Source organism: Lithobates pipiens, unplaced genomic scaffold, assembly GCF_037356315.1.
Source record: "Lithobates pipiens isolate NorthernLeopardFrog02 unplaced genomic scaffold, aLitPip1_a1.2 Scaffold_24, whole genome shotgun sequence".
NCBI lineage: Eukaryota > Metazoa > Chordata > Amphibia > Anura > Ranidae > Lithobates > Lithobates pipiens.
In genome coordinates this window covers 9,161,026-9,180,101 of record NW_027507786.1, presented here as the reverse complement: position 1 = coordinate 9,180,101, position 19,076 = coordinate 9,161,026, and the positions used below count along the sequence as shown (strand labels likewise).

The 19,076-nt window shown below is 37.9% G+C and overlaps 1 protein-coding gene across 14 annotated transcripts in view; it reads right to left on the bottom strand.

Annotated features, from left to right (window-relative positions):
• Nucleotides 1-19,076, bottom strand: part of MICAL2 (microtubule associated monooxygenase, calponin and LIM domain containing 2) — a 392,610-nt gene that overhangs the window by 152,170 nt on the left and 221,364 nt on the right. The window contains exons 28-29 of one of the 14 annotated variants that reach the window (XM_077453585.1): nucleotides 13,939-13,997; nucleotides 10,106-10,342 (exon numbers count right to left, since the gene is read on the bottom strand). The exons of 11 other annotated variants lie outside the window; for them this stretch is intronic. In XM_077453585.1, the coding sequence (XP_077309711.1) occupies nucleotides 13,957-13,997 (41 nt within the window). In that variant the 3' untranslated portion in view covers nucleotides 10,106-10,342; nucleotides 13,939-13,956. Of the gene's footprint in view, nucleotides 1-10,105; nucleotides 10,343-13,938; nucleotides 13,998-19,076 lie in introns of those variants that run through there. 2 more of the 14 variants (XM_077453587.1, XM_077453584.1) reach the window with 2 other exon arrangements.

Here is a 19,076-nt window from a genome sequence, read left to right as displayed (position 1 = left end):
TCACTTTGCAGTACCCCTAGCTTTGCTAATCCCCCCCGCTCAGTAGTAACCCCCAAATATGCTGATCTTCTGGTTTGATGCTCCTCCTCTCTCTCTCCTAACCCTGCTCACCCCTCGCTATATTGCTCCCACACTGCACACCACATGTGTCATCTGCTAGTTTCTCCTGCACCAGTCCCCCAGCTCTGCTGATCCTCTGTCGCTCAGTCCTCTCTCTCCAGTCCACAATCACCTTCTGCTATAGCGCTCCCATGTGGCACACTACATCTGCCATCTGCTAGCTGCTCCACTCCAGTCCGGACCCCGCTCCCCTTTCTGCTGCTCCACGCCATATGTGATGTCTGCACCAGACACTTCCAGAATATATACACATGAACCGGAAGTGAATACCGATGATGTCTTTCTGGTTCACTTGTTGGTTTCCCAGTGCATCCTGGGATATCTCATGCCTCCAATACCTCCAAAACAAAGCTAACGCTGAATAAAAGCCCCTCAAAAGCTTCAGATGCTGTAGTCGAGCATTATCATAGACTTCTATGGAGGCTTTGGAGATGCTTTAAAGCACCAATAAAGTGACTTGGGGTATCATTTTTGAAGCGAAGCAAACACAACATGTGAACATTTTGACAACTGTACACAAGACAGTAAGGTAACCATTTTATTTAGTTACAGGAGCTTTGATTGGCATTCAGAGTGCTTTAAAAAAAATGTGTCCAATGCCACATTTTGAAGCAAGTGTAAATGGGCCCTAATATACACTATCTCACCAAGAGTATTGGGGCACCTGCCTTTACACGCACATGAACTTTACAGGCATCTCAGTCTTAGTCCGTAGGGTTCAATATTGAGTTGGCCCACCCCAACAGCTTTGACTCTTCTGGGAAGGCGGTCCACAAGGTTTAGGAGTGTGTCTATGGGAATTTTTGACCATTCTTCCAGAAGAGCATTTGTGAGGTCAGGCACGGTGGATGGGAAGGTCTGGCTCGTAGTCTCCGCTCTAAATCATCCCAAAGGTGTTCAATCAGGTTGAGGTCAGAACTCAAGTTCCTGCCCCCTAAACGCGATCATCCATGTCTTTATGGACCTTGTTTTGTGCACTGGTCCAAATCATTTAGTGTAGGGGGGGATTATGGTGTGGTGTTTGTTTTTCAGGAGTTGAGCTTGGCCCCTTAGTTCCAATGAAAGGAACTCTTAAGGCGTCAGCATACCAAGACATTTTGGACAATTTCATGCTCCCAACTTTGTGGGAACAGTTTGGGGACCGCCCCTTCCTGTTCCAACATGACTGCCCATCAGTGCCCAAAGCAAGATCCATAAAGTGCCTGACCTCACAAATATGCTTCTGGAAGGATGGTAAAACACTCCCATAGACACACTCCTAAACCTTGTGGACGGCCTTCCCAGAAGAGTTGAAGCTGTTATAGCTGCAAAGGGCGGGCCAACTCATTAAAGAACACTACGGACTAAGACTGGGATGCCCTTAAAGTTCATGTGCGTGTAAAGGCAGGTGTCCCAATACTTTTGGTAATATAGTGTAGATCTGTAAAGCCATCGTTCCTTCTGAGTCCTTCAAAGTTTTATCCTGTGTTGACCTCTCAAGAAGAGGAGTGGTGTTGCCCCTCAAATGCTTTGGCTGTTTTCATATGAATTGTTTTACCAACAATTAAACGTTATCCTCAACCTTTTAATCTGGTTATGGTCTGGTGTTCCTTTCTGTTTATCTATGGTTTGAGCTACTGTTGGGTGCCCATCAAGGGAAGCCTTGGCATGAAGGGAGCTTCATCACCAAAGCCTTTCAGCTTGTTTGAAATTTTACTTCATCTGAGTACACACGCAAGTCTAAAAGTTTCCAGTGTATTTTTTAGTATGTTGTCCTGGATTTTTTTTGATGGTGTCACACATAGAAATAGACGGTGCTTTCCTACTACTCTTATGTCTACACGTAGATTCATATTTATAACGCAGTGACTTCATCAAACATTCACTGGTGGTGAATCAATTATTGTAATTTAAAAACACATGCACCAGGAAGGTTCCCTTGCATTTAAAGTTTGCTGAATGTCACATTCACTGCTTAATAAATACACCCCATATTATTTAAGTTGGCACAAAAAAAAAAAAAAAAAGAGAAAAAAAAAAGAGAATTGATGACTTGGAAAGCAAAATGGCTAAAAAAATATTTTACACACAGAAGACGATAAAAACTTTTGACTAACAGTGGGAAATATGTCTGGTATTTAATAGCGGGAGAAAATCCCTGGAATTGGGAAATAAGGTGTGTTATCATTTTGCAACAAGAAATACAAGCATGGCCAAAAATATTGGCACCCCTGCAATTGTTTAGACATTCGCATGTTTATTTCTTTTGTTTGTATTGGTATGACAAAAAAGTGGAGAAACGAAAAGCCAAATCTGACACATTCCACACACAACTCTAAAAAAGGACTGGACAAAATTATTGGCACCCTCTCAAAATTATAAGAGGCGGCGTGGCGGGAGGCTAAGCTGACTACAAGAACTGTCCGCTCTAAAGAATAGTACTGGAGTGATGCCCGCAGCTGCAGGCATCACCCCGGAACAACCCCTTGAAGCAATATCAGTAACATTGATAAGTTTGTGACTGATACCGATGCTTCAAATAAGGTGAATATCGGCTGCCTTGATACACGGCCAAACCCTAGGTCCACCCCGTCCATTAGGGGTACATGGTACATTTTTTTAAGCATGTGATTAGAGCCTGAGGCTCGAATTGGCTTCAAAAAAGGGTGGGCTCGGGGCACAGAGCACTGAACCCTGAGCCCACCCAGTTGTGTGACAATTGCAAAAATAATATTCACTATTGTCTTCCTGATTCTCCTAATTCTCCTCCCGGCCAATCCTGAGACCCGATTGGCCAGGGAGTCTTAGGACCCACTTCCTGTTCGGCTGGAAGGAGAAGCCCTGGCTCTTCCTTTGTCACGCTCATCTCGTCATCTCAGCTCAGCTTGGATCCCATCTGCCTCCTTACGGTAAGGCCTCCAATCAGGGGCTCCTGACCGTCTCCCGCAGAGGGGGGGATCACGGACTTCCGCCTCCCATGGGTGGGGGTGGTGTAGGTGGCAGTGGTGCAAGTGAGGGGGTGGGGGTTTGTTTGCCGCCCCCCCCCCCAAAAAAAATATTGAGCACCAGCCCCCACTGTATTTGACCCATGGCATGTATGATACTATAGTACCATCAATGCAGGGGTAGGGAACCTCGGCTCTCCAGCTGTTTTGAAACAAATCCCATCATGCCTCTGCCTCTATGAGTCATGCCTGTGATTGTTAGGATCTTGCAATGTCTCATGGGACTTGTAGTATCAAAACAGCTGGAGAGCCAAGGTTCCCTACCCCTGATCTAGGGTTTGGAGTTAGGCCATATTTCCTTCAAAGAAACTGATATAAGAAGATGATGGAAGCAGAAAGAGTAACGCCAATGTGAGAATGGTTAACAAAATTTCTAAATGAGAAGCCAGCAGCACAAACTGGAAGGGAGACTTCACCTGAGGACAATGCTAAATCTACACACTACAAGAGAACCAGATAAACAAACTGCTTTCCTGAATGTTTAATGCCTGAAGTCCTGTTCGACAATGGAATTGTGGACCAGCTATAACAGAAGCTATCTCATTTTTAGTGTAAAAGTGTATCTTAGTGTATCCTTACTGCATACATACTATTGGCAATCTTCATTTGTTAGGAAAGGCAAGTGTTGTGTGTGTGTGTGTGTATGCATGTTCGTGTCGTTTTGTATGTCCTGTATTGTTTTTCATACAACTGTAAGTCGTTTGTATATGCTACATTCTTGTTTGGTAAATGCACATTAATATACTACAGGGTTTTGGTTTCCTTGCTTAATTGCCAAAAAAGATACAAGCAAAACATAAACCAACCCCGTAGTAGGAAATAAAATAAGGAAAAAGAGGAAATAAGGTATACAATTCAACAGTTTCCAGAGGTGGCTCTAGAAAATGAGAACTAAAAAAAAAAAAAGAACAAAAATAGTAAATAAATTATAGAAAAGTGGAGGTCTTTTAAGAAGCACATGACCTAACACACATATCTTTATAATGTTTATTATTGCTTCATCAGTCCAACCTACAGTAAAGGGTGTGCACCCTCCAGTCAGTAACACTAGTAGGAAGATAAAGTCGGTTAAACAATATCTTGGAACAATGTACATTTCATGTTTCAGTGGTTGTAAACTGAAGGTGTATTGTCTATTTGTTTTAAATTTGGCTGCTATAAATGAGCTCAAGTTAAACATTAAACTTGGAATTATGTTCACGACTGAGTCTGCGCTTACACTTTCACCGGGTAAAACCCAAGCACGCTCTTCCTTTTTATTATGTATGAAATTTATTTTTTGTTTTAGTAAGGTTTATGCTGAGAACAGAAAAATCGAATTGTTACTGAAAGTAACAAAATGAGTCTTAGCATATTCTACTTTTTAAAAAAAAAAATTATTCTACATGTAATTTTTGAACTTCCTGTGACAAAAATGAAAAGCCAAAAAAAGAAGAATGGCTGAACAAACAGGAAAGTAGAGCCAAGTAAAATAGAATGTGGGCCAACTGGTAGCACACCCATAAATAATACTACAAAACCACAAAAGAACCTTTGAAATGGACTTTACCAGAACTGGAGACGTTATGTTGAAACACCATAACTTTTATTGATATCAATATATCAAAAAAAACAAGCAAAACATTGGCCTCAAAAAGCTACACATTAGCATAAAATGTCTCTTCTCAAATATAAACATTTCCGATCCTCATGGAAAGCCTAGTATCTTTAATAGACGAGACACACATTACAGTTTTTAGTAACCGGTAATATATTAGAGCAGATATTTCTCCATAACATAGCAAGTGAAAAGACAGCTTTCCATTTATAGATCAACATGTTTCGCAGAATTGAGTCCGCTTCTTTAGGACGGAGCAGGTATCACACTAAATACAACAATAAAAACGATTACAAAGCAATTATTGCAAAATACCTTAAAGCGGAGATCCACCCAAAAATGGAACTTCCGCTTTTCTGGTTCCTCCCCCCTCCTCGATGAAGCATTTGGCATCTTTCAGGGGGGAGGGGGGAGCAGATACTTGTCTAATACAGGTATTTTCATCCCACGTCCGGGCATAGATACCCGAGCCACCCGCGGGTATCTATGCCACTTCCGGCGCCTTCTCTGTCCCCCTTGCTGTCTTCTGGGAGACACACAGGTCCCAGAAGACAGTAGGGACTAGTGCAGTGATGGCGAACCTTGGCACCCCAGATGTTTTGGAACTACATTTCCCATAATGCTCCACTACACTGCAGAGTGCATGAGCATCATGGGAAATGTAGTTCCAAAACATCTGGGGTGCCAAGGTTCGCCATCACTGGACTAGTGGGATAGCGCAGCGCATGTGCAGTAGGGAACCGGGAAGTGAAGCAGCAATCCTAACAGAAGATGGGGGCGGCAACACCCGAGAGAAGAGGAACAGATTGGCTTCGGGTGCCAACACCGCGGGCGCCCTGGACAGGTACGTGTCCTTATTTTAAAAGTCAGCAGCTACAGTATTTGTAGCTGCAGAATAAAAAAAAATTAAAAAAGGCGGACCTCTGCTTTAAAGCAGTGTAAACCGCTACAGAATAACAAAATAACAAAAATTAAAATAAAAAATAAAAAAGCAAAAACATCTGTAAGACAAAGGCCCTTAGAACGAAGCCTTCCAGCGCTGTATTGTGACAGCTGAGGGCTGACCTCTTCCCAGGTTAGCGGGCTCCGGCCACTCACGATATGCCAGACCTTCAGAGCACATGCGCCGGTGACATCAGCAGCTGCATGCAGGCTGAGTATCACGTGTGACGTTCCAGGTGGGAGGCCGAGGTGCTGAGAGGGCTCCCCTTGTGGCTGAGTGCAGCGCACCCCTGAAAGTGGTACAGGAAATGCAGTGCCCAAAGAAGCATGGTTTTCTGGTTATTGATGTTTGATGAGCTGATCATTGGAAAATAGCTGGAACAGACTGGATGCGCCGTAAGGCAGACGTGCTTGGATGATGCCAGATGTATGTGGCAGTGGAGCAAACCAGGAACAGAATCAGGAGCAAGGCCAGGGGTCATACAAAGTAGATCAGTCCAAGGAAGGTTCAGAAAGCAGAACTGGATCATACACGGTGAGATAATAGCAGTACCAAGGTCAAACAAGATGAAGCAGACAGGAGCAGAGTCAGGGTGCAAGCCAAGGGTCAAGCCAAGAGATCAGGGTAAGCAAGTCACAACAAGCTGGGTCGGTAGCGGGGGGTCCAAGAATCAGGATACACAGGTGCACAAGGAAATACGGGGGAGCTGATGATAATCCAGCAATTTGCAGGTGTCAGTAGAAGGTTTAAAGAAGCCAGAGGGCGCCAGCATCTATCACATTGTGCGTGCGCATCTGTGTACGCCCGTTTGCGTCGGCGCGCATCTGTGTACGCACATGCGCATGGGTGTTGGCCTTGAAGCGGCCATGATGAGTGCTGGTAAGATCGCCAGTTCTTCAGCCATTTCCCTGACAACGAGATATTCATTTTATCTACAGGCAAGTTTTATTATAGACTTACCTGTAGGTAAAAATAACAAAGCAGGCTTTACTACCGCATTAAAGGATAATTTATATGTTTCAGCGGTACGTGCATGCTTATATGTCGTAACGTTAAGACAGGAAGTTGTCTTTTCACTGGCTATGTTTTGGAGAAACATACACTCTGATGTTGCACCCTCCTTGTGTAGAGCAGGCCGCTAGGTAAATTTAGTTGGCTCCACTGTAATCAGAAGAGTGGGTATGGTTAATTACGGCTGCTCAGAGTCTCACAGGCTGCTGCTCTGTTACATCCCCGTCTTCTAGAGGATTCTAGAATCATAGTGGGAGGAAAAGCAGTGCATGCAGTCTGAATATTTATGGGAGTCAAGCCAATCCCTAGGGCGGTGTGCCCAGTTGGTGGTGAGAGAGACCATAAATAGTCTGAGGCCTGAGGAGCAAGGTGCAGAGTTCCTGGAGGAGGCCCCTGTAGGGAGCCGTTAGGAAGACACTGAGGTCCCAGCTAGGCTTGGGGTGGGGGGGGCTAAAGCCAAAAAATCAAGTTGGGTCTGGAGAATCTGTCTGGAGGGAGATCAGGAGGAAGTTGGTGGGAAAGAGTCCAGCTGTCCTATGGTGGAGAGTCAACACCTCCCGTACTAGAAATAGCCTGGTGGATATCAGCAGGAGGCAACTGATGATCCTGTCAGTAAATGATCCCAGTGCTGAAGAGTTAGTGAGTGTGTGTAGCTTTTAAACTCTGGAAGGAGTACAGGTCACCATCAGAATAGAGATCCTATGGGTTATTCCTTTTTAGCCCTTGTACACACAGTCGGACATTATGACAACAAAATCTGTCGGATTTTGTCCGAAACTGGTGTTGCATACACATGGTCGACAAAGTTGTCAGAAAATCCGATCGTTCAGAACGTGATGACGTTATTTAGTTATGACGGGACTACGTTCAGGCTAGTAGCCAATAGCTTTGCTCTTGTAATTTGATCTGAGCATGCGTGGCACTTTGTCCGATCGGAATTCTCTACTAACGATCGGACAAAGTCCAATCGAACAATGTTGTCGGAAAATTTTATAGCCAGCTGTAAAACTTTGTCGGTCGGATATTCCGACGGAAACAGTCCGATGGCGCCCACACACGGTCGGATTATTCGACAACACGGTCCGATAGGACATTTTCCGTCGGAATGTCCGACCGTGTGTACAAGGGCTTATACTGTGCAGCCAGAAAGTTGATGAGTCCTCAGGTTATTCAGTTCTATCAATTATTGGGGTATCCCATGCTCCCTCTATCTATCCAAGTTCATTGTTCCCAATAAAAACCCAAAAAGAAACTCCTAGACTGTTCCTTGGAGCGAGTGGAAGAATAAGGAAAATGGCATGTGCCTGCTTGTGTGTGTTCTAAATGGGGAAATATGACTGCATTCACCAGAAGTTCCTACGGGGGTTTGCTACACTGATATGATTATCTATTACTGAAAACTGTATTGCATGTCTAGTCTGTTATAGATGCTAGGCTTTCCATGAGGAACGGCATGTACACTAATATATGATTTTTTTTAAAGGGCCATTCAGTCTAATGGTTTTTAAATATTGATATCAATAAAGGTTATGGTATTATTAATTTATTTATGAATTAAAATGCTTAACCTTTTTTTTTTGCGCATCGAGGCCTTCGAAGGCCTCGATGCGCAAAAAAAAAAAAAAAAGGACATTGACATTAAAAAACCTTAAGGGAACCCACAAACCAGAATAGCAAGATACAGAACAAAAGCCAGGGAGTCTGCCCCTCACACCCCAATTAAAAATTGGGTGACTACAAAAGCTTGTACAAAAAGTGCGGTTTTCAATTTCTTTCGAAATTTTTAAAAATTCATTCTCAAGTCTCAGTTTCAGAGGCAAGGCGTTTCAAAATTCAGCTCCTTGTACTTCACTCGTTCTCCCTCCGCATGTATTCTTTATAACATTAAGTCTATTCAGTATCGGTAAAACCCTTTTCAAAAGTCCTTTTGTGGTGAGGAGGTAGACCCAAAGGTAAAAGGGAAGCCATTTTGAACCGGTCATCTGTAGAAGACCATGTTATTAAAACATTAAGTCTATTCAGTAACGGTAATGTCCTTTTAAAATGTCCTTTTGTGGTGAGGAGGTAGGAACCAAGAGTAAAAGGGAAGCCATTTTGAACTGGTCATCGGTAGAAGACCATGCTATTATAACATTAAGTCTATTCAGTATCGGTAAAGTCCTTTTAAAAAGTCCTTTTGTGGTGAGGAGGTAGAACCAAGGGTAAAAGGGAGGCCATTTTGAACTGGTCATCGGTAGAAGACAAGGTTATTATAACATTAAGTCTATTGAGTATCGGTAAAGTCCTTTTCAAAAGTCCTTTTGTGGTGAGGAGGTAGAATCAACGGTAAAAGGGAAGCCATATTGAACTGGTCATCGGTAGAAGACCATGTTATTATAACATCACACCCCAATTAAAAATGATGTGACTCCAAAAGCTTGTACAAAAAGTACGGTTTTCAATTTCTTTCGCAATTTCAAAAAGTAATTCTCAAGTCTCAGTTTCAGAGGCAAGGAGTTCCAAAATTCAGCTCCTTGTACTTCACTCGTTCTCCCTCCGCATGTTTTCTTTATAACATTAAGTCTATTCAATATCAGTAAAACCCTTTTCAAAAGTCCTTTTGTGGTGAGGAGGTCGAACCAAGGGTAAAAGGGAAGCCATTTTGAACTGGTCATCAGTAGAAGACCATGTTATTAAAACATTAAGTCTATTCAGTATCAGTAAAGTCCTTTTCAAAAGTCCTTTTGTGGTGAGGAGGAAGAACCAAGGGTAAAAGGGAAGCCATTTTGAACCGGTCATCGGTAGAAGACCATGTTTTAAAAAAATGAAGTATATTCAGTTTCGGTAAAGTCCTTTTAAAAAGTCCTTTTGTGGTGAGGAGGTAGAACCAAGGGTAAAAGGGAAGCCATTTTGAACTGGTCATCGGTAGAAAACCATGGTATTAAAATATTAAGTCTATTCAGTATTGGTAAAGTCCTTTTCAAAAGTCCTTTTGTGGTGAGGAGGTAGAACCAAGGGTAAAATGGAAACCATTTTGAACTGGTCATCGGTAGAAGACCCTGTTATTAAAACATTAAGTCTATTCAGTATTGGTAAAGTCCTTTTCAAAAGTTCTTTTGTGGTGAGGAAGTAGAACCAAGGGTAAAAGGGAAGCCATTTTGAACTGGTCAGCAGTAGAAGATATTGCACAACACAAGAATTGCACAATAATGAGCAGTGACGAAACGTAGCTCAGGGTCCAGAGAGTAGAGGTTTGGCCTCTGTAGGTCATACTTTAAAAATGTTAAGTACATGATAGAAGAATGGTTGGCACACTATAAACACTCAACTCCTCAATGGTTTCTGATTTTTATTCTCATTTTAACATAAATCAAGTTGTGTCATAAAAAATATGGTTCCATTAAAAAAATAAAAAAATATATGAAGAACAAGAAGGATGAAAAATGAATCAAAGAAACAAAACCAAAGCAATTAAAGAATGAATGCATTTATTCTTGTTTACAAATCAAAACGCCATTGGATTGAACACAATTTGTCGTATGTTCCATACATACATGACAACAATATTCAGACACATGGATAGGGAAAAAAAAAAAAAAGAACTTCACTTTATGTGAAAAAGCATGTGGCTTAAGATCCTATGCAATTGCCTGCCCCCAAAAACAAAAAGGGAGAGCAGAGGACAAAAAAAATCCATTTGGGAAAAGTCTGAAATAGAAGAAAAACACAAAAGATAGAGATGGAGCAAAGGTGGGTTGTTTGCAACGAGCAACACGGGTTATGGAACATGCAGATTTAAAAAACAGCTCCGAACAGATTAACGTGCAACTCACAGAGGTCAACACAATAAAGCAATGCATACAGATGGCAAGGGTCCTAGGCTCATTTTTGAGAACGTTGGTCTATGCTTTTAATTTCCTACAACTTGATAATATGGAACTGATTAATATGGATTGCCAATTTTTTTTTTATTCTGAAGTTGAACAAACACCCAAATCTACAACATATCACAGGTTCGTCAAACACAGTAATTTGTCAACCAGACCAAAGACTTCAGTGTTTTATTGGATCACCATGGGATAAATAAAAAAGTTTAATTTCCTACATCTTTTTGGAACTAATTATTATGGATTACCAATTTCTACTTTAGGTTGAACAAACACCCAGATCTACCACATATCATCGGTTCTTCAAACATGGCCATTTGTCAACCAGACCAAAGACTTTAGTAATGTACTTGATTGCCATGGGATAAAGTACAATATATTTCAACCACCAGCCAAAAGTTTTTTTTGTTTGTTTTTTGGTGTTTCAAAGCTAAATGTTGTGATGCAGCTTATGGTAAATTATGGATGCATGTTCAATTAAATCAATTATTTGAGTCTCTGTGCCTTCTTCCCACTTTACTTGAGTTTGATCATTTTAGCTATAAGAGCAGAAACAGCTTTAAAAGTCTGGCTGTTAGAGGTTTTTTTGACCAGGCCTTAAAAAAAAAAAAAAAGCCAACAAGTCAGTATAAGGCCGAAACATGTTTTTGTAGCAAAGACAAAGCTCTACAAGGACCTAAAAAATATATTTTATCTAAAAGATGTTTAAATTTAAAAAACAACTTAGGAATCTGTGGCTCAAGCTACAAACAAAATCAACACTAACACTTATTGATAAGATTGTCAATATCCAAAGATGTAGAGCAGCCATGGTCAACCACGTTTCCGTGGAACCCTAAGGTTCCTCCAGAAGTTGCTAGGGGTTCCATGAGCTGTGGCTGATTGACCTCCCATCTTATGGTGCCTGCATAGTTTGGGGCCCAACAATACTTCCCTGAGCCAGCAGCAATGATCTTTTAAGTTGTCCGTAAAGTTGGCATTCTGATACTACTGTAAGGGGAGCATGCTTGCTACTGGCCAACAAAAATAGTAGCATTTTTTCTGACTGACCCTGATTGAATATGTTTAGCTGGGATTCCCAAGACCTAATAATTATTTAAAGGGTTCCTCTGTAAAGGTGGCATTCTGATCACCAATATAAGGGGGACATGCTTGCTACTGGCCACCAATGTAAGGGGCATTTTCCCACTGACCATCAGCATAAGGGACATTTTTCCCACTGACCATCAAGGTAAGTTGGCATTCTTATCACCATTGTAAGGGGGACATGCTTGCTACTGGCCACCAATGTAAGGGGCATTTTCCCACTGACCATCAGCATAAGGGACATTTTTCCCACTGACCATCAAGGTAAGTTGGCATTCTTATCACCATTGTAAGGGGGGCATCCTTGCTACTGGCCACCAATGTAAGGGGCATTTACCCACTGACCATCAATGTAAGGGGCATTTTTCCCATTGACCATCAATGTAAGGGGCATTTCCCCACTAACTATCAATGTAAGGGGCATTTTTCCCACCTGTCCTGAATGAATCATTTTAGCTGGGATTTCCCAAAACCTAATAATTATTTAAAGGGTTCTTCTGTAAAGGTGGCATTCTAAACACAACTATAGGAGGGCATGCTTGCTTCTGGCCACCAATGTAAGGGGCATTTTCCCCACTGGGTCTGATTTAATAATTTTAGGTGGGATTCTCTGAGACCTGAAAATTACTTATAGAGTTCTTCTGCAAAGGTAGTACTCTGATCACCACAGTAAGGTGGGCATGCTTACTACTGGCCACCAATATAAGGGACATTTTTCCTACTGGTCAGCAATATAAGAAGCATTTTTCCAACTGGCCACCAATGTAAGGGGAATTTGTCCCACTGTCCACCAATATAAGGGGCCTTTTTCTCCACTGGCCACCAATGTAAGGGGTATCTTCCCCACTAGTCCGGATTGAATAATTTTAGGTGGGATTCTCTGAGACATGATATTTACGAATAGGGTTCCTCTGTAAAGGTAGTATTCTGAGCGCCACAATAAGGTGGGCATGCTTACTACTGGCCACCAATGTAAGGGGCATTTTTTTCCCCAGTGGCCACCAGCATAAGGGGCATTTTTCCCAGTGGCCACCAACGTAAGGGGCATTTTTCCCAGTGGCCATCAACATAAGGGGCATTGTTCCTACCGGCCACCAAGGTAAGGGGCATTTTTCCCAGTGGCCACCAACATAAGGGCCATTGTTCCCACCGGCCACCAATGGAAGAGGCATTTTTCCCACTGGCCACCAACCTAAGGGGCATATTTTTCCCACTGGCCACCAACGTAAGGGACATTTTTCCCACTGGCCACCAACGTAAGGGGCATTTTTCCCAGTGGCCACCAACGTAAGGGGCATTTTTGCCACTGGCCACCAACATAATGGAACATTTTTCCCACTAGCCCTGATTGAACAATTTAAGCCTGACCTAAAAATTATTTATAGGGTTCCTCTGTAGTAAAGAGGTTAAGAAAGGCTGATGTAGAGGATCAGTCATTTCTGATCTATTAAGGCAGCCATAGACAGATCGAAAACTTGACCAGTTTGGCAAGAACCAACCGAATTTTGATCCATCTATTGATCACCTTCAGTACAACCTGCCTCTCGGTTTTTCTTCCATGTGATCACTGTAGCCACCAGCAGTGATCGTTCTATTCTGATGGTGGGGAAAACTCCCACTGTTAGAATGCAATAGCGTAGCAGGAGGGATTACCCCATCAATACTGAATGTGTTGATGGCAGAATCAAATGATTTTCTTCCCTTCAAGAATTCTGATATCTTTTATGCTTCTAAAAATGGAGAAAGCCATAAACGATGGCCTTAAAAAAAAAAAATTCTTTGCGTTCCTTATTGTATATGGACAATAACGTTAAATGATGGCCACCATCCATCTGGACCTTCTATCTGATGTTCTACAACACTCCTCAAATCCTCTGGAAACACAAGAGCCTGTCTCTGCTCAGTTGACCAATAAAAAGTATCATTTCATCTCCAAAGACAACTCAATGCTTCTATTAAACTTCTCTAGAGACTTATAAATATCTCCCCCTCCTTTTTTTTTTTTTTTTTTTTTTTACAAGTTTTTCGCACATCGTAAGCAACATCATTAGTAGCAACAAGGCACAGGCAGGCATGAATTATTGATTACAGGACACACGCTATTGGTATAATGTTATTGGCCTATTAAGTGAGAGGTGTGAGTAGTTTGGATTATATATATACCAGACAAACACAAATTGCTCCATAACAGTTAAAACACACAGCACAGGATGCAAAACGCGTTAGCTTTAAGTACTTTTTTTTTTTTTAAATGAGGTTAAAAATATTTTTGCAGTATTAGTTACACACTTTGGAAGACGGTAAGCAAGAAAAAAGAAAAAAAAAAATCACCTTACGGTAGCAAAAACGTCAGCCAACTAGTGGGCGTAGAACTGGAATGTGAGAAGGAACTAAAAACGCGAAGAAGACAGGAAGAGGAGGTTGAGAAAAAAGGAAGAAAACAGCTGGGAAAAAAAAAAAAAGGCTGAACGGTTTTGAAAAGTTAAGAGTAATTCAGAAAAGGTCAGATCAATGCTCAAACAGATTTTTTTTCATTGGAGAAATGAAAATTGTTTCCAAAAGCAAGTTCAGGAAATAAGAACATCATGGATTGCATTTCAGAAGAATTCTACCGACTTAAATTAAAATTTCCACTACCACTGAAAATTGTCAAACCTCTGAAATGTCCATGAAGAATTAATTTCTGTAGTATTGTGAATATAAAAAAAACATTATAATTTAAATATTTGAAATGCAGAGGGCGCCCTCTAAAGGCACTTTTTTTTTTTTTTTTTTGCAATTTGGCAGTTAATTCTTAAATTTTAATTTTTCCTAAAAAAAAAAAAAAATAGCCATCTGCTGCAAATCTCATAGCATTAAACACAGTTAAGCAATTACAATCAAAACACAAAATTCAGAACAGGGATGAGCAACATGTGACCACAATACGGAACTGCATGTTATTCCTTTAAAGGTCACATTTTGCGCTTCCTTGTTTTAAAACCTCTAAAGTAAAAGGAAGCTCAAAAACATTTCTCTTTTTTTTTTTTTTCTGTACAATTTTAACACAATAAAAAAATGATTTTCCTTTAACTTTGTGCAAAGTCTTGAGAAAATTATTTTTATGCCTCCTTTTTCAAATTGTGCGAAAAAATGATGAAAACAAGCATTTCAAATTAAGTCACCCATAAAGAAAAAAAAAATACATATTAAAAAGTACAAATTCAAAGAAATTAAACAGTCGCTAGTTAGCAAAAATTACAAAAAGAAATTACTAAAGTAAATAAAATTAGTGTTAAAAAAAGTAAAAAATAATAAAAAATGTGGCATTGCAGCCTCACTTATATGTGAGTGAGTAATTATGCAGTTATAGGCACAGCAGGTCAGAACAGAACCAGCAATTATGAAATGTAAAAATATATTCAGCTCATTTTTGGTCAATCTTTTCTTTTTTTTTGGGGGGGGGGGGGGGGTAATTGCCCAAGGTTAGGCACTTGTTTTGGCCAGTTCACAATTTGTTTTAGTTTTCAAGATGCATCGGTATTTTTTTTTTAATTTAAAAGTTACAAGCTCTGCAGACAACACTTTGTGTTTTCAACAAATAACTAGCTAACACGACTTATTCAGAGTTTTGTGCCTTAACATTTACTTATAAAAATATAATTTTTTTCTCTGAATTTTATTTTTCCTAATGATTATTACAATTGTTATAAATATTCTTAAATATTCTTAATTCAGGAAAAATTACTTGAAATTTTTTTTAGGACCTTTTCAGAATACTATGGGGACAACCCTAGCTATGTATTCTTGGATATGTTGACAAGTAGTTCACATGGCTTATGCAAAATTTGTGTCTCAACACCTATATATTTTTCTAGTTTTGTCGTTTGGAAATATATTTTTCCTTCTATATTTCTGATTATTGATCTTGTTAAAGATATTCTTAGTTCAATAAAAAAATATATTCAGTGTTTTGTGGCTCAACATTCATTTATATAAATGTATTTTTTTTTTCAGAACAATATTTTCTGATTGATTATCCCTAATGATTATTGGGATTGTTAAAAATATTCTTAGTTCAGAAATTTTTTTTTTTTTTTTTAAGTTATATTTTTCCTTATAAATTTCTAATGATTAATTAAGATTTTTAAAAATATTCTTAGTTCAGGAAAAAATTTATTCAGAGTTTTGTTTTGTGGCTCAACATTTATTTACATATGTATATATTTGGAATAATATTTCTGATTGATTATTCCTAGTGATTATTGGGATTAGTAAAAATTGTCTTCATTCAGAAAAAATAACTTGGAATTTTTTTTTAGAACCTCCCAAAATACTCTCTGTCTCTATCTCATATATATATATATATATATATATATATATATATATATATATATATATATATATATATATATATATATATATATATATATATATATATATATATATATATATAATTTTTTTTTCAGTTATATTTTTCTTTCTAAATATCTAATGATTAGTTTAGATTGTTAAAAAATATTCTTAGTTCAGGAAAAAACGTATTCAGCGTTTTGTGGCTCAACATTTATTTATATAAATATATATATATATTTTTAGACTAATATTTTTGATTGATTATTCCTAATGATTATTGGGATTATTGTTAAAAATTGTGTTAATTTAGGAAAAATTACTTGGAATTTTTTTTTTTTAGAACCTCCCAAAATACTCTGGAGACAACACTAGCTATGTATTCTTTATTTTGCGTCAACAAGTTACTAGTTAAGAGTTCACGTGGCTTATCCAGAATTTGTGTCTCAACACCTATATATTTTTCTAGTTTTGTTGTATAGAAAAATATTTTTAATTAATTACTCTAATGATTATTGATATTGTCAAAAATATTCTTAGTTCAGAAAAAAATTACTTTAATTACTCTAATGATTATTGATATTGTCAAAAATATTCTTAGTTCAGAAAAAAATTACTTGGAAAATTTTACATGACTTATGCAGAGTTTTGTGTGTGTGTGTCTCTCTCTCTCTCTCTCTCTATATATATATTTCTTTCTTTTTTTTCTTTCAGAATTATACTTTTCCTTTATTATTCCTAATGATTATTGATATTGTTAAAAATATTCTTAGTTCAGAAAAAAACTACTTGGAAAATTTTACATGACTTATGCAGATTTTTGTGTGTGTGTCTCTCTCTCTCTCTCTCTCTCTCTCTATATATATATATATATATATATATATATATATATTTCTTTCTTTTTTTTCTTTCAGAATTATACTTTTCCTTTATTATTCCTAATGATTATTGATCTTGTTAAAAATATTCTTACTTCAGAAAAAAATTACTTGGAAAATTTTACATGACTTATGCAGATTTTTATGCAGATTTTTGTGTGTGTGTCTCTCTCTCTCTCTCTATATATTTCTTTCTTTTTTTTCTTTCAGAATTATACTTTTCCTTTATTATTCCTAATGATTATTGATATTGTTAAAAATATTCTTAGTTCATAAAAAATGACATGGAAATTTTTTACAATCTTCCAAAATACTCTCTGTATATGTATATATATATATATTTATCTATCTAATATATATATATATATATATATATATATATATATATATATATATATATATATATATATATATATATATATATATATATATATATAAATGATATTGTTAAAAATGTCTTAGTTAAGAAAAAAAATACTTTTTTTTAGTACCTCCCAACCCAGAATACTCTGGAGATTTTATGTATTCTTTGATATGTGAACAAGTAACTAGTTAACAGTTCACATGACTTATCCAGAGTTTTGTGTCTCAACATTTATATAGTTCTGTTTCTATTTTATATTTTTAATAAACTTTATTATTGTGAAGAAAAAAAAAACATTTATAGAAATTTTTTTTTTCTGTTGTCCAGAATTAAATTTTTTCCTTCATTATTTCTAATGATTAATTCATATTGCTAAAAAAAGATTCTTAGTTCAGGAAAAATGACCTGGAATTTTTTTTTAGAACCTCTCAAAATACTTGCAGAACATATTACTGCAAAATATTTATTTTTATGAATTCACATCCTCTGGTATTATGAAATGTTTAGATCACATTTTAAAAATACAAATTGGTCGTGTGAAATGGAAATGTTTTGACAACTTAAAAAAGCATGGCAGCTTTAGTTAAAATTGCACCTGTCATTGAAACATAAATTTTTATAGGAAGGCTTTTAAAGTAAGCCTCGGGCCCTGCCAAGGATATAATTATAAACTGGAGAATCACCAGTTCCCGCTCACTGCAAGGTATCAACACAACGTTTTTCATTGTTGCAAACAGACAATGATTATATAATTATAAAGTTCTAGAAATGTTGTTGAGTCCTTTTATCTGCAAAATATACAGATCCTGTATATAAGGGGTTGTCAGAGGAGGAAAACAAGAAAAAAAAAAAAAACTTTCAGTAAAAATATTAATTTAACTATTATAAAAAGGGGTCAATCCAGAATTCTTTTTAAAAGACTCACAATTTTAGATGTCATCTTGAAAAATACAACAAAAGTGATCAGTGTTAGCTAAAAGCTACTAGAAAAGACATATCATATGAAATATTAGGACTAATTTTTGTGCAATTTTTTGGAATTTTCTTTCTTCCATAATCTCCTTTAATGCAGAATATGCAACAATATTTTAAAAGTGATTAAATAAAAAAAAAAAAATATATGTATTTTTTTCAAATTGACAGTTTTTCTCTTTAAAAATTAAAAAAAAAAAAAAAACACTAAAGAGATTTTTTGTCAAATCGAATAATGCCAAAAAATGGCTTTATCCAATAGAGAATATGGAAGATCAGAAATGAAATTAGGACAGTATGTTTGAGTTGAAATTTGACTGCTGGTTGTATTGGTCACATCACAGTCGGCACCCCACAAAAACAAGTTGCAAAATATTTGAAAAAACTGTAAACGTGAAATCTCGGACTTTAAGGTACAAAAAAAAGTGCAAATCTAAACCTTCAAACACCGTCCAAAACAAAAAAAAAGCACCGCCTCGGTGCGCACTGAAGGTGTCACCGAACGTCGGAGGGGAGCCCCTTCTTCGGGACGTACCTGGAGAAGTTACTCCCTGCAAAATGACTCATTGGGGTTGATGTACTAAAAGTTGTAGAGAATTTTCATTTAGCAAAGTGGATGTTCAGTTTACTGGATTAATATGAAGCTGTGGCCCAATGATGGCAGGAAAAAAAAATTCTATTTTTTTTTTCATGATCAGTTATTTAAATTGAAAACAGCTCCATATGCTTCACCATACTAAGTGATCAGGGAGGTCTCGCTTGCCAAAATTTTGGTGAAAATTGCAATATTACGGAAAGATTTCCCCATTTTAATTAACTACATTAAAGCCAATGTGAAAGGAGAAATTTGGATTTTTCCAAGGGTCGGGGAAGAGCCTCTCCACTATTCTGGACCCATTATTGGCCTTTGTCAGCTGTGGACA